Source organism: Dipodomys ordii, unplaced genomic scaffold (assembly GCF_000151885.1).
Source record: "Dipodomys ordii isolate 6190 unplaced genomic scaffold, Dord_2.0 Scaffold28, whole genome shotgun sequence".
In the NCBI taxonomy this organism is placed as follows: Eukaryota; Metazoa; Chordata; class Mammalia; order Rodentia; family Heteromyidae; genus Dipodomys; species Dipodomys ordii.
In genome coordinates, this window is record NW_012267244.1 from 11,618,991 (window position 1) to 11,635,240 (window position 16,250).

Consider the following 16,250-nt stretch of genomic DNA (forward strand, 5'->3'; position numbering starts at 1 on the left):
GCTAGCCTTGAGCTGAAGAGCTGAGGGACAGCACCCAGGCCCAGAGTTCAGGCTCCATGACCGGACCCAAAAAAATATGCTTTTAGCCAGGTGCTGGTGACTCATGCCTGTAATCCTAGCTACTCAGGAGGCAGAAAACTGAGGATCACTTCAAAGCCAGCCAGAGCAGGAAAGTCCATGAGACTCTTAATTCAAATTAACTACTTGAAAACCGGAAGTGGCGCTGTGGCTTAAGTGGTAGAGTGCTTACCTTGAGCTCAGGGACAGCACCCAGAGTTCAAGCACCAGGACTGACTAAAAAAAAGAAAAGAAATATGCTTTTTATTTTTCTGTACAACTCTTATTGTTCATATAATGAACCATTCCCCAATTTGTCTTTTACTGTTTCATTTTCCTTATTTTTCTTATCTTTTTAGTGTAAGCTTTTTTTGGGGGGGGTCCGGTTGTGGGGCCTGAACTCTGGGCCTAGGTGCTGTCCCTCAGCTCTTCAGCTCAAGGCTAGCGCTCTACCACTTGAGCCACAGCGCCACTTCTGGCTTTTTTCTTTTTGCGTATGTGGTGCTGAGGAATCGAACCCAGGGCCTCATGCATGCAAGGCAAGTGCCACCTTCTCAGCCCCGGTGTAAGCTTTTTAAATGGTGAAATTCGGCTTGCTATTTAAAATGTTTTATCAAATCATGGACTGAAACAAGATTGCTTTAATATTTGTATTTTCTTTTTTATTATAACAAATGACAAAAGTAGCTTATCACTTAAGTAGAAAGACAAAGAACTATTTTCAGTCAAGGAAAACCACAGACTATATGTAGTTTATTACATGTTTTTGTTGGTTTGTTGCCTCAAGCATATGATATAACAAAGGAGGAAGGATTTCTTTTGATAATAGATTCAGAGATTTCAGTTCATAGCCATCTGGTTCTGTGTTTTTTTGGCCTGGGTGAGGTGTAGAGCATATGACAGAGGAGTATGATGGAGCACACCTAGAGGTCCAGGAAGCAGAGGAATGGGTAGGAACCAAGAACAATGTATACATTCAAATATACACCCCTAGTAGCCTACTTCTTCTAACCAGGTATCATATCTCCTGCTTCCCATAATTTGAAAATCCCAACAAATTATGAATCCATCAGTGGTTTAACCTGTAAGGAAGTAAGAACTCTTCGTGATCCAATCACTATCCAAACCCTTTCAGTTGGCAACCAAGCATTGAATACATTAGCCTTTGGGAAGTGGCGTTGTAGCTCAAGTGGTAGAGTGCTCGCCTTGAGCTGAAGAGCTGAGCACCCAGGCCCAGAGTTCAAGCCCCACGACCGACCAAAAAAAAAGATGAATACATTAGCCTTTGAGGATCATATCAAATATAAAGCGTAGCACATAGCCCCCAAATTTATAAGTAAAGGTATTCATCACAGTGTTATAACTATGAGAACGATCTAAGTGTTTACTAGGATAATACTTAATAAGATGTCATGTCAGTACTATGAAATGTGTTGCAGCAACTGTAATTCCAGCATTATATAATGTGTTGTCCATGCATTGATTTTTTGCTGCTTGACTGGAACCTTTTCCATTTTTCTTCCTTTTTTTTAAAAAAAAAGAAAAACTGATTCTGGGACTTGAACTCTGAGCCTGGTGCTGTCCCTGAGCTTCTTTTCCTCAAAGACTAGTATTCTACCACTTGAGCCACAACACTACTTCTGGCTTTTTCTGAGTAGTTTATTGGAGGTAAGAGTCTCAGGAACTTTCCTGCCTGGGATAGCGTTGAACAGCAGTCCTCAGATCTCAGGTTCCTGAGTAGCTAGAATTACAGTGCCTGGCAAAATGACTTTTTTTTTTTTTTTCTGGTCATAGGGCTTGAATTCAGGGCCGGGGCTCTACCTGAGCTCTTTTGCTCAAGGCTAGGCTCTCTACCCCTTTGAGCTATCGTGCCACTTCTGGTTTTCTGGGTGGTTAATTGGAAATGAGTACCATGGATTTTCCAGCCTGGGCTGGCTTCAAACAGCGATCCTCAGGTCTCATTCTCTTAAGTAGCTAGGATTCCAGACATGAGCCTTTGTGCCTGGCAAAATAGGACCTTTTTAAACAAAAACTTTTGTTTTGATATTTCAGTAACCATGTAAATATTCAGTACCATTACTTGCTAAATGTGACATGTAGTTAGACAGTTTCTTTAGTTTTGCTGGAGCCATTGCTGCTATTTTTCATAGAGAAGCACAATGGAATAGGATAACTAGGATCATTAGTGCAAATATCTATGGACCTGGGACTAGGCGTACACTCTCTATTGTATACTTCCTCAAAAATCACATTATTCTCAGTTATTGAAAATCACTTATTTCACAACAGAATTGTTTTATATAGCTCTTTAATCTGAAAATAACAAAAGACTAGAAACTCTAAAGATTCACTTTTTAATTCATTCAACTTACAGCGAGTACCTACAATATGTGAAATGTGAAGAATACAATATGAATATTACCTAATCCTGCCTTCAAGCAACTACAGATTTAGCAGGTAAACCAGCCTCAGCGTAGTATAGACAATGCTAAGACAGTTAAGTAGTGGTTAAAGTTAAGTGAAAGTCTTCCACATCAGGCCTCAGTAACCCATAACCATTTAAAAATGTAAACATTTTCATCACCTTTAAATCTTACAAAACAGCAGATTAGTCTTTAGAGAACTATACCTATTCTGTATCTTTCAATTTGAATCTTTTTTTGGGGGGGGCAGGTGGGGATGTGCAGTACTAGGATAATCAGGGCCTTATGCTTGGTAGGCTGGCTATTATTTGAACTATACCTCCCTCCAGTCCTGCTTTTTACTGGCAATAATTTAGCTGGAGACTGTTGACTTTTCTGCTGTCCTCAAACCTCAATCTTGGATCTTAGCCTCCTGAGTGGCAAGGATTACAAAAGTAATCCACTAATACCTGATCAATTCGAATATCTATTCCAGGAAATTAGTAACAAATTTCCAAGGAGGATGGGTGGGTATATGGCAAACTTCTAAATTAAAATTAAGGTGTCTGGCTCTGGCTCAGCAATAATAGGGTTGGACCTCTGTACTTAATCCTTGCTAGGCAGGTGGTCTACCATTTAAGCTATACCTCTAGCCCCCTTTACTTTTTTGTTTTTCAGATAAGGTCTTTCATATTTGGCCAGTCTAGACTAATTCTCCTGTTTGTACTTCCACTGACCAGTCTAGACCATAATTCTCCTATTTATACTTCTACTGTGCCTAAGTTTTATTGGTTCAGGTATTGGTTCAGAGAGGGTCTCAAACTTTTGCCTGGATTGATCTTAAACTGCAGTCTTTCTAACCTCCACCGCTGGAGTAACTAGGATTCTAGGATTACAAGTATGAGCCACTGTGCTGGTTAATCTTCATATCCCCCTTTTAAATGAAAACAATATTTTTACATAGGGGAAAATCTTATACTTTATTGAGTACAAAATAAAGATTTCCCCACTCTAACTCATCTCCCTTTCCCTAAATGACAATTCCACATGATCTTTTGTTATTTGTTTCTTTAGCATCCTTTTTTTGTATTTTGACAGCATAGAACTTATACTCTGTTTTATACTTTGTACTTTTCATGTGGGGGTTGGGATTACTAGAGTTTGAACTTGGACTCATGCTTGATTGCTTTCCTTATTTTTCAGGTAGGGTCTTTTAAGTTTTTTTGTTTGTTTTTGTTTTTTGGGGTCCAGTTGTGGGGCCTGAACTCTGGGCCTGGGCGCTGTCCCTCAGCTCTTCAGCTCAAGGCTAGTACTCTACCACTTGAGCCACAGTGCCACTTCCGGCTTTTTTCTTTTTGCTTATGTGGTGCTCAAGAATCAAACCCAGGGCCTCATGCATGCAAGGCAAGCGCACTACCACTGAGCCACCTTCCCAGCCCTCTTTTAGGGTTTTTTGCCCAGGGCTGGCCTCAGGCTGTGAACCTCTGTTGAGGTATGAATCACTGTGTGGAGCCTGTGTACTTTGGTGCTTTTCATTGAAGATATTTCAGGTAGTGTATGAGGGTCACACAACATTTTATTATATGTACTGTTAATGGTTTGTTATATTTCCTTCCATCTATAGAAATAATACAAGATCATGAAGGTGAGCCACTTGAATACTGTAAAGTTCCAAACTAGAACATTTTAGTATTTAGTATATGGTAATTTAAATCTTGATTTAAAATCCTTCCAGGTACTGTGCCAAGCATTTTGGAGTTTTCATTCTTGTTTTGCTTTTACATGCTTAAAAGATTTGTAAATTTATGTGCAGTCCAAATAATATGAAATTTAAATATACATTAAAATATAAAAATTGCATTTTTGAAATATGCTTTTTAAAATATCTTCATTGCAAACTGTTACACAAATGTTACTTCATTATAAATAGGTTTCTTAAGTCATATCTCAGCATGGGATGGGGCTAGAAGTAAACAAGTCAAATAGCGAAAGCTTTTTTTCATATGTATTGAGTCAGAAAGCTTTCCATTTTTTCTTTAGGATTTTTATGGACTACACTTTTTTTTAAATTAAAACTTTGATAAATAGGCAGGCATCTATAATCTAGCTATTCGGGAAACTGAGATCTGAGGATCTCAGTGCAAACCAGCCTGAGCAGGAAAAATCTGTGAGACTCTTAATCTCAGTTAACCACCAAAAAGCCAGAAGTAGAGCTGTTCCTCAAGTTGTAATAACCTTGAACAAAAAAGCTCAGGGACAGCCCCAGGCTGAGTTCAAGCCCCAGGACAGGTGCAGGCACCCATGTATGCATACGCTAATGCATGCCCATGGGCACACAGTTTGATTAACTATAATTAAGGTAGACTGAGCTATTGGGATTCTGATTACCTAAGGGACAGTCAATAGAGCTTTGTATTGTACTTATTCCTATTTTTTGTTTGTTTTTCATAGTAGGGATGGAATTCAGGCCCAAGCTCTCTCTAGGCTTTTTTGGCTCAAGACTGGTGTTCTACCACTTGAGATGTCAGTTCCTGTATGATTAATTCCTTATTATCAAAAAAACTTCCTTATAATGAATACTTTTTTTTTTTTGGTTGGTTGTGGGGGGCTGAACTCTGGGCCTAGGTACTGTCCCTCAGCTCTTCAGCTCAAGGCTAGCACCCTACCACCACAGTGCCACTTTCGGCTTTTTTCTGCTTATGTTGTGCTGAGGAATCGAACCCAGGGCCTCATGCACACAAGGCAAGCACTCTACCACTGAGCCAACTTCCCAGCCCTGACCATGAATACTTTTTCTTGCCAGGAAATTCTGGTTTACTTGTACTATTTGTCTGTAAGAGAACCATCTTGAAATTATCCTAGTTGGTTGTATAAGGAAAGTCTGGCATACATTAAATTATAGTAAAAACTTGTTAAACACATTTTGTTGAAAATAACCTTTCTTTGGACTTAGCATAATACTGACATTTGTCCCTAGTATAGGCTAAGCTGTTACAGGTTATAGTCTTTCAAGTACTTGTATATAGAGTCTGGGAAAAAATAATCAATAAAAAAATAATAGAAATGTCACTAAGTAATTTTGAATGTTGTTTCTTGGTGTAAATAATATATTTAATGATAAGCAATTTTGATTTTAAAATTAAAACTATACATCCATAGATTGTACTTGTTTCCCTCACAAGACTTAAGAGCATAGTTGAATCTGTGGCTAAAATGTTTTCCCCTCTCCCTCCACATCTAATCTTTCAATTTGAGTACTTTACCTGTATTTTACATTTTTGTAGTTCTTGTGACATATCCTTTAGAGAAAAGCTAATTCTCTAAAACAATTTTTGGCTTATTTATAGATTGGTCAAAGAAAAAGTAATGTATGAAAAAGAAGCAAAACAGCAAGAAGAAAAGATTGAAAAAATGAAAGCTGAAGATGGTGAAAATTATGCCATTAAGAAACAGGTAAAAGTTTACCTTAATAGTAACAGCTATGTAGTCTTCATAAAGACCTGGCATGGTACTATTACTTCTCTATACCTCCCATGTAAGCTAAGAAAGCTGCAACTAAGGCATTTATGTGACATAGCAGGAAGTTGAACACATTCTAGCTCTATATTGCTTTTCCAAGTTTTTATGTTTAAAAATGAGTTAAACCATACAGTAAGTATACTTACACATTTAACAAGAAATAATTTCTCCAAACCAATGTGAAGATTACCAAAATAAAATATGTATTGTGCATCTATACATTTTTTTTTCCCTTAGCATTGTACACAAAGTTTTTGCTTTGGGTATCTCCTCTGTCTCTCAGAGCATCTCCTAAAACTTTCTACCTGGACATTTTTGTCTTTGCCTTTTTATTTTCTGTATTTGCCCTTCTTTGTCCTGAAGTTTTGTGCATACCTGGTATGTTCATCCAACTCCTTTCTCTGTTCTTGAAGAACCTGTTTATTCTATAGACCACCTACACTACCCATCTCTACACTAAATTATGCTTCTGTAACACTTTCTATTTTCCATCATAGCGTTATTGAATGTTCACTCTTAGCTGACAGTTGCTTCATAATTCCTGGAAAAAATGGGGGCTGTCAGAAAGCTCATATTTCTGCCACAAAATGTACTGCCTTCCTTTCCAGAAGAAGGATTGTGTGCCTTAGTCCTGGTCATAACTGTCAGTGTTGCTGTCATCATTCCTCTGTACTTACCTTACATACTTCTGCATTTGAGACAAGTAATCACTTTGTTATGGAAGCATTCTTTTATTGGGACAGAAGCATTGATAGAAGCAGACTCTGGGTTTTCTTCCTGTTTTGCCACCATTATTCCTTAATCTTTTTTAAAAACACACACACATACTTTTTTCTTTTTTTTTGGTCAGTTGTGGGGCTTGAACTTTGGGTCTGGATGCTGTGCCTCAGCTCTTGAGCCCAAGGTTAGCGCTCCACTACTTGAGCACAGTGCCACTTCCAGCATTTCTGCTCATGTGTTGCTTAGGAATTGAAACCAGGGCCTCATGCATGCAAGGCAAGCACTCTACCACTGAGCCACCTTCCCAGCCCCACATACTTAATTTTTTTTAAATCTTTTTTTCACCAATTGCTGGCAGCTCATGCCTATAATACTAGCTAATTAGGAGGTTGACAACTGAGGATCAAGATTTAGAATCAGCCCAGGCAAACAAAAAGCCAGAAGTTGGAGTTAAGGATCAGTGGTAGAGTGAAAAAGCCAAGCAAGAGCCCCAGTACTAACAAATAAAATTTCATTTCTTTTTTTTCCCCCATCTTCATTTCCAATCTGTATCTTCTATTTTATTTTCTTAACCGACTGCTGACTATACTGAATAAGAATAGTGAGAATAGCCAAGTGCTGGTAGCTCATGCCTATAATCCTAGCCACTCAGGCTAAGATCTGAAGATTGTGGTTCAAAGCCAGCTTGGGCAGGAAAGTCTGTGAGACACTTTATGTCCAGTTAACCACTCCAAAACTGGAAGTGGAGCTGTGGCTCAAAGTGGTAGAACACTAGGACTGAGCAAAAAAGCTCAGGGACAGTGCCCAAGCCCTGAGTTCAAGCCCATAAAATAAAAAAAAAAAATAGTGGGGGCTGGGAAGGTGGCTCAGTGGTAGAGCGCTTGCCTTGCATACATGAGGCTCTGGGTTCGATTCCTCAGCACCACATAAGCAGAAAAAAAAAAGGCTGGAAGTGGTGCTGTGGTTCAAGTGGTAGAGCCCTAGCCTTGAGCTGAAGAGCTGAGGGACAGCGCCCAGGCCCAGAGTTCAGGCCCCACGACCGGAACAAAAAAAAAAATAGAATAGACATCCTTACATTGTTCTCAATCTTCTGCAGAAAGCATTCAGACTTTTTTAGCTGTCCATTTCTGTTTATGGGCTTTTTCTGGTTAAAGAAGTTCCTGCTTGGCTGAGTACTTTGCCATGAATGGTTGGTTGATTTTTTTTTTTTCTTCCCAGTCCTAGATCTTGAACTCAGGGCCTAAGCACTGTCTCTGAGCTTCAAGGCTAGCACTTTATCACTTGAGACCCAGTGCCACTTCTGGCTTTTTCTGTTTATGTGGTACTGAGGGCTTCATGCATGCTAGGCAAGCACTCTACTACTAAGCCACATTCCTAGCCTGGTTGGTTGATTTTTGTCAACTCCTATTTTTCTGTATTATTTGATTATTTGAGTTTTGTTCTTTGACTTGTTAATATTTCTGATGATATGCATTGTGTCTTGAATACCTGGAATGTTTCATTTGATCATAGAATTTGACTATTTTTATATATTGATAGATTGTTGAGAGTTTTCATCACTACATATGTGAGAAATAGTGGTTTTCATTTTGTTTGCAACAAGGAATCCTATGTAAAAGGTGGCTAGCCTTGAACTTCTAATACTCTTGTCTCTTTCCTGAGTGCCTCAATTCCAGGCATGTGTACTTTTACCTAGTTTTTTGTTTTATTTTGGGAAGTTTTTGTTTGTTTTAATATTGTCTATCTGATTGGGTGTTAGATAAATACTGGTCTCATTTAATTAGTTGGAACGTGTTATTCCTCTTGGTTTCCTTAAAGAATTTGCATGAATTCATGTGAATTCTTTATGTATTTAGTAGAATTATCTAATGAAATTATCTGGGCTGAGAGTTATCTAAGGAAACTATCTGGACTGAGAGAATTTTTTTTCTCCAGGCTGTTTCAGAATACATTTTCAATATCCTTAAGGATTATAAGGCTATTTAGGGTATTTGTTTGAGTTTTGGTGGTTTACAAATTTTTGAGGAGTTAGTTTATTGGTTCTAAGTTATTTATGAGCATTATGAAAAGTAATTATTCCTAGTATTTTTTTTCCCCTGGTAGTGGCTGTAGGACCTCCATTTTGGTACTATTTTTGGTGATTTGTGCCACCTTACTTTATCTTACTAAAGTATCAATTTTTTGTTTCATTACTTTTATTCCATTAAGTTTTCTCACTAGTTTTCCTATTTGTAATTTTATTGAATTGCACTTTTTTATACTGCTATTATTTAATTCCTCTGCTTGTTTTGAGAATATTTTGCTTTTCTATCTTTTTGTTATGCTTGCTATCTTCTAACTGGTATAGTTGTACCATTTACATTAAGACAGTTGACCCATTGGATTCAGCCGACTATAAAACACAAGTCAAATAGATTTCTTCACATGTGAGCACATTAACACTCTACCACCATATAAAACAAAAGTCTTAGCCATTATTCTAGTAATCTGTGGATAACTCTAGATCTCAGCCTAGCGAACTAATACTATTACCATGGTTTCAGAGGCAGCAGATATCCAATGTTAGAATGTCTATGGATTATTAACATAGAGTTTATGGATATTATAACCAGCCCCTGGTTAATGATCAAGTTCTTGATTTTACTTAAGACTTCTCATGAATAATTTAATATCTCTCTTCCAGGAGAGATATATTGAAAAAATAATATTCACATAGTTAAGTTTAAGTATTTTTGAGGGATCTTCACAGTATAATAATCATATATACTATCCTTTTGGGGAATAGAGTACTGAGGTTTGAACTTGACTGACTTATTTGCTGCTCTACCACTTGAGCCACACCTCTAGCACTGCTTTTTGCTTATCATTTTGAAGACAGAGTCTTTAATCATTGTAATGCATTGCTACAAGGTAAAATATGATTTGTAGCTTTGATGGGGATGTGATTAATGTGGTTAATGGTATCCAAATGCTTTGTTCCTATGACTTTCTTTGTCATGGTCTTCTTGAAGCAATGGCAGATGTGTATTTTTTTTAATCTTTTGTGTTCCCTGTATGGGCATCCTTTAGATATGCAGTCATCCCTTGATATCTATTAAGGGATTGGCTCCAGGACCTGATGTTCAGGACTTTTAACATACAGTGACATAGTATTTGTATACAAATATATATAAATCTACACATCTTCCTGCTTATTTTAAATCATTTATAGATTTTTTACAATACCTAACAGAATGTAGATGCTTGTAAGTAGTTGTTATACTGTGTTTAAGAAATAATGACATGGGCTGGGAAGGTGGTTCAGTGGTAGAGCGCTTGCCTCGCATGCATGAGGCCCTGGGTTTGATTCCTCAGCACCACATAAGAAATAATGACAAATTCTGTGCAGATACAATACAGATGCTTTTCACTTTAAATTGTTCAGCCCACTGTTAGTTGAATCTGCAGGTATAAATCCTTAGATATGAAGAGATGAATGTAAATTTCTTGAATAAATTAGGTGGACTATAGGAAACTGAACTCTTGCCCCTTATATTTTCATAGACTAATTGAATATTTTAATATGTAATAATAGTATAATAATGAATAGAAGTTATTTTGGATAATACTTAAAGTTTGTTTCACCAACAATAAAACTTTAAAAATTTGTGTAAGTGTACATTTTTACCTTATTCTTTTATTTATTTCATCTATAAGCTATTCTAAAAAATTCCATAGGTGAGAAAACCTGAAATGTTGCTGTCACTCACTTATTTTTCACACATATTCAAAAAGATCTGTAAAAATTCAACAGGTATGTAAAAAATAATTTAGTGTCATCAATTAAATGTTTATTTAATCTGCAAATGAAGTCATGATCCTCTGTTTGAAGTTTCAGTCCATCTTAAAGATTACAAGTTGACTAATAAATCTAGTACTTTCCACCTGAGCAAACTGATGTGGATAAAGGACAATCCTCATATATTATCACTTTTGTCTATATTGTGAGCTTTGACAGAACTGATGGAGAAAGGGTAAAGATGCCAGGACTTTGTAAGGTTTTATTATATTACAGCATTATTGGTACCAAACGATGCCTTTTCCTTTATTTGAGCTAGATAGTCTTAGTTATGGTCCAAGTTTTATACCCATTTCTCTTTAGTTACTTGATTAAATAACTTAAGTTTAAGGAAATAAAGCTTCTTGCTACTTAAAAAAAAAAAGTCATATGTTAGGTCCGACATCAGACACTAACTGTATTGATTAGATTTTCCAGTTATTGATTTGGTTTTTTTTTTATAACTTGTATTATAGACCAGCTTTGAATGGTAGACTTTAAGACACAAAAAAATTTGCCGGTAATAAATATGCCTATGTTTAATTCTGTAGTTTATCTTCAGGAGAAATAGCAAGAAGTTCACATTCAAAGGGTGCCACGTTAGTAATTTGGCTCAAACTGCATGGGGAGAATAATCTCTCTCCTAAAATGAAGCACATGGATAAGTAATAACTTTTTATGCATGATAAGCATCAAAAATACGAACCTGCTGGTCTTGGCTTTTCATTTTTCTTTATCTCTGCCTTTCAGTGAGAACCCCCTGCAGTGTGCACATGATGTGATCAATAACTCAATAACTTTTTTCATGCAGTAATTATCTTCTTGTGATATTATCTGAACACTGTTTTTCTTTATTACTGAAAAGATGCAGGAGATATTTATATAACCAGCTGATCCCATTTTGGATAAAGGTGCTTTGTAACAGCAGGGAAAATAGTTTATTTTAAATAGCCTTTTAAAATAAATGTTCTATAAAAAAAAAGCTTTTCCAGTTAGTTTTCATTTACCATGAGATGATTACTAAGAACAAAACTTAAAAAAAAAACTTTAATACAAGTTTAGAGCTTATACTTTGTTGACTTCATAGTATAACCTAACTTCTCATGAACAGTTTAAATTAAAATATTGAGGCACTTACCAATCTTTTTTTTCATGTTTCCTCTTAATCATATTTGCTAGGGTCTGAGCTAAGTTCTATCATGTCTACATATCTCACAGAACATGTAAGTTCTATTATGTCTGCATATCTCACAGAGATCTCATTATAGGCAGAAATCCTTCAAGAGTCTCGGATGATGATCCCAGATTGCCAACGCAGGTTAGAAGCTGCATATACTGATCTTCAGCAGATACTAGTAAGTAAACATTTCTCTGTCGTGGTTTTTTGTTTGTTTGGGTTTTTTTTTGGTCAGTTACGAGGCTTGAACTCTGAGCTTTTCATTCAGCTCAAGGCGAGTGCTCTACCACTCGAGCCACAGCACTACTTCCAGTTTTCTGGTGGTTTATTGGAGATGAGTCTCACAAACTGTCCTGCCTGGGCTGGCTTTGAACCACATTCCTCAGATTAGAGGTATGAGCCACTGGTGCCTGGCTTCTGTCTTGTATTTAAAATTCTTTTCAGTTTACTACATGTAGGGCTGATACCTTAAATATTATAAACACTGATAACTAATTGGAGAAAATTTAATTCACTGGTCCTATACACCAGCATATTTTTTTTCTTTTTCTGTTTCTTGCTAGTGTTTTTAATGTACTTACAATACACTATGTGATTCTTTTGTTTCTATTGTATGTTCTTCCCCCATGATATAAACTCTGTTTTCACTGGATTTGATGCTGGTGCTCTGCACCTTGTATATATACTTTTGTAATTTGGGGAGGGGAAGGGATATTGCAGAACGCTTAAATGAGGATGCAGGCTGACCCATGAGATGTACAGGACACTATATTGAAAATGAACTTTACAATGTCGAGGGGGGGGCGTGGGAGGAGTTGGGGAGGTAGGGAGGGAAGTGATGATAGAGGGAAAATAAAGGAGGAGGTAACAATGCTCACTATGAAATGTACTGATTACCCTACTCATGTAACTGTAACCCCTCTGTACAACATTTTTACAAAAAAAATAATAAAAATAAAGAATTAATGGGTTTTCTATTGTTTTGAATTTTGACTCCATTAAAGATGATAGTATTTTTATTTAAACTTTATTAGTTCAATATTTGAATTAAGATAAGTATGTATAGTACTGATATGGTCAGGCAGTATCAAATTACTTGGTTTATGCATAAAGCTTTTTTGACACATCTTTGAAATTTAAAAAGATCAAATGTTTGAATTAATTTGGGTCTTCATTTGAAAGATGGGAGTGACTCTGTGGCTCAAGTGGTAGTGCCCTAGCCTTGAGAATTGTAATCCCCTCATGACCTTGGAGGTGGTTGTATTAATAGATAGAAAAAAAGCACAATATTATATACAAGCTATTGTTGGTATTTGATGATCGAATTCTTACATTTCCTTATTGTATATCATTTGTGTCTTGTGAGCTAATCTTGCAGCTATTTGGTTCCCTTCCATAAGTACTTTTCATTATGATATGTACTGTGAAAGAGAATGAGATTTTATTTTTCATCATAATTGAGACTAAATCTGTAGGGGAAAATGTTTATCTTTTACAATAATTTAGGCATAGAACTTTATAAATAAATAACTCTTAAGGCAGGATTGTTTGTTATTAACAGCCACAAAAGAAGCTGTGGCTTTTAGAGGATAAATGAAGTAGGATAAACATAATCAGTGTTAAAATACTATACAGAAACAGCATTTGTATTCCTACCATTTTAAATGCATTTTTTTCTCTCATAAATCCTGGTGGCTGGGGGGAGAAAAGTACATATTACTTGACAAAATAATGTCTTTGGGGTAATATATTTTCATGTGAGGATTTATTCAACCATCTCTAGTCTCAATAAGCTTGTGTTTACTGACAAAATACAGGCACTTTTAAGGTATAATGTGCAGGTTTAAGAAATTTTTTTCTATATCCTGAGTTCAACGAAGTGTCAGTTCTTCTGCTTTAAGTTTGTATGTGTGTGTGCATGAACACACACACACCTGCCAGTACTTGTGCTTGAACCCAGAGCTTCATATCATTGCATGACTTGCTTGCTTATAGCTTTCATACTTGATCATGTGCATACCTCTAGTCCAACATTTTGCTGGTTAATTGGAGATGGACACTTTTCTGTTTGGCTTTGGAGATGGACAGTTATCTGTTAGCTTCAAACTTAATCTTCTAGGTCTTTGTCTCCTAAGTAGCTAGGATTCAACACATAAGCTTATCAGTAACACTAGGCTTACTTTAAGTGTCTATATTAAATATACATATATCTTTTTCTCTCTTCTTTGTAACCACCTCCATCTTCTATTGTCCTACAATACTTTCTTTAAAAATACAATTTCCTGTGCATAATAATTTGGATGATTTTTTTTTGTCTTTTACTATTATCAAATGTTTCAATTTCCTGTCAATCTCATTAGACTGGGTTGGGAATGTGGCTTAGTGGTAGAATGCTTGCCTAGTATGCATGAAGCCCTGGATTCAATTCCTCAGTACCATATAAAAAGAAAAGGGCCAAAGTGGTGATGTGGCTCAAATGGTAGAGTGCTAGCCTTAAGCAAAGAAGCTCAGGAACAGTGATTAGGCCCTAAAACTGGCCGAAAATAAAAATAAAAACCCTTAGACTGGGCACTGGTGGCTCACACCTGTAACCCTAACTACTCAGGAGGCTAAGAACTGAGGATCACAGTTCAAAGCCAGCTTGGGCAGGAAAGTCCGTGATTTTTTTTTTTTTTGGGGGGGGGTCGGTCATGGGGCCTGAACTGTGAGCCTGGCGCTGTCCCTCAGCTCTTCAGCTTAAGACTAGTGCTCTACTACTTGAGCCACAACACCACTTCCTGTTTTTTTCTGCTATTGTGGTGCTGAGGAATCGAACCTAGGGCCTCGTGCATGCAAGGCAAGCACTCTACCACTGAGCCACCTTCACAGTTCCTCCATGAGATTTTTATCTCCAATTAGCCACCAGAAAACTGGAAGTGGAGATGTAACTCAAACTCATAGAGCATTAACCTTTTGCAAAAGAGCTCAGGGACAGCGCCCATACCCTGAGTTCAACCCTATGACCAACAACAAGCAACAACAATGAACACCTCAGTCTTTAAATATCAAAGAATAAAAGGTTTTAGCAGTTTGATTCATTTAGTGTTAACAAAGGATTTGTTTAACAAAGAGAAAATTTGTTTTTCTAATTCCAATTCCAAGGTTGTATTTAACTCTAATGTGGTACTAATAGCCACCTTTGATGTTACAAGTAGTTGAATCATTATTTTGGAGCATATTTTAATAGTAAAACATTAGCAAATCTTCCACTTTGATTTTTAATCTATCATAATAAAAATATCTTGTATGATGAAGTTGACAAAGAATTGAAATTTTTGAAAATTTCTTTGGTTAGCTGGGCACTGGTGGCAGGTAAGGATCCCGGCAGGAAAGTCCATGAGACTCTTATCTCCAATTAACCACCAGAAAACCAGAAGTAGCACTGTAGCTCAAGTTGGTAGAGCACTAACCTTGAGCTGAAGAACTCAGGACAGCACCCAAGCCCAGAGTTCAAGCCCCATGACTGACCCAAAAAAATTCTTTGATTTTTATTGAGTTAACACCAATATCTTTAGACAGCTATGTTATTAACTTATATCAAATTATGAGAATATTTAGAGAAACCAAACCTCATCTAGTGCCTTCTTTTTCTTGTAAAGAAGGAATGAATGTAGCATATTTACAAGAAGTTTGGGATGCTTTCTTTCAATTCTTAAGTTATTTACCTTAAATGGTTTGTAGTATTTTAGTAAATATTGAAGGACTGAAATTTGAGAACGGTAGACATAATTGTGTTATTATATTCCTTTTTTAGGAAAGTGAAAAAGACTTGGAAGAAGCTGAGGAATATAAAGAAGCACGTTCTGTACTGGACTCAGTGAAGTTAGAAGCCTGAAACTTGTGTGTACAGTGCGTTTGCATTAAATCTTGGGGTCCATTCTACAATTCATTGTTTTTAAACACTGCTGTATGTTTAATTGTATGAGATTTGTGATATTTTAACTTGTATCTTTTTTGCATATTTTAATGTTAGTAATGATTTCATCTAATAAAAACTGATTATTTCATATTTTGCAAAATTTTAATTAACCTTTTATCAAACATTAAACGTTTTGGCAAATAAAATCTGGTAGTGTTTATCTGATAATTAAATATTTTGCTTCATGAGCATGAGTTGAATTAAAAATAGGATTTTTTTGTTTAAAAAATACCTAAATTTTAAACAATATTTTTAGTAGAATTCAGTTCCCCAATAAGAATAAGAGAACTCTCAGTGGGTAGTAAGTCCTTGAATATTTATTCTCTCACAATGGAAACATGTAACATGTCCATTAATAAAGCCTGATGAAGGTAAATTTATACAGGCACTGCCAACTATTGGGTCTTCAAGAAGAGTCAAATAAACGTTAATAATTGAATTATATTTTAAAAGTAGTAATAGCAAGCTGGGTGCTAGTGGGTAGTAACCACTGTATCCTTCCTATTCAGATCCTACTGAAATAAAATCTTATTTACAAATACCCAAATTACTTCAAGGATAACATGTTCAATTCATAACTTACTACATGCCATGTTAAAA

The 16,250-nt window shown here is 36.3% G+C and overlaps 1 protein-coding gene across 1 annotated transcript in view; it reads left to right on the top strand.

The window, feature by feature from the left end:
- The window catches only part of Tbca (tubulin folding cofactor A), a 53,328-nt gene extending 37,628 nt beyond the window's left edge, over window positions 1-15,700 (top strand). The window contains exons 2-4 of the mRNA XM_013015808.1: window positions 5,807-5,912; window positions 11,784-11,870; window positions 15,486-15,700. Of these exons, the coding sequence (XP_012871262.1) occupies window positions 5,807-5,912; window positions 11,784-11,870; window positions 15,486-15,566 (274 nt within the window). The 3' untranslated portion in view covers window positions 15,567-15,700. The remainder of the gene's footprint in view (window positions 1-5,806; window positions 5,913-11,783; window positions 11,871-15,485) is intronic.
- The last annotated feature ends 550 nt before the right edge of the window (window positions 15,701-16,250 follow it).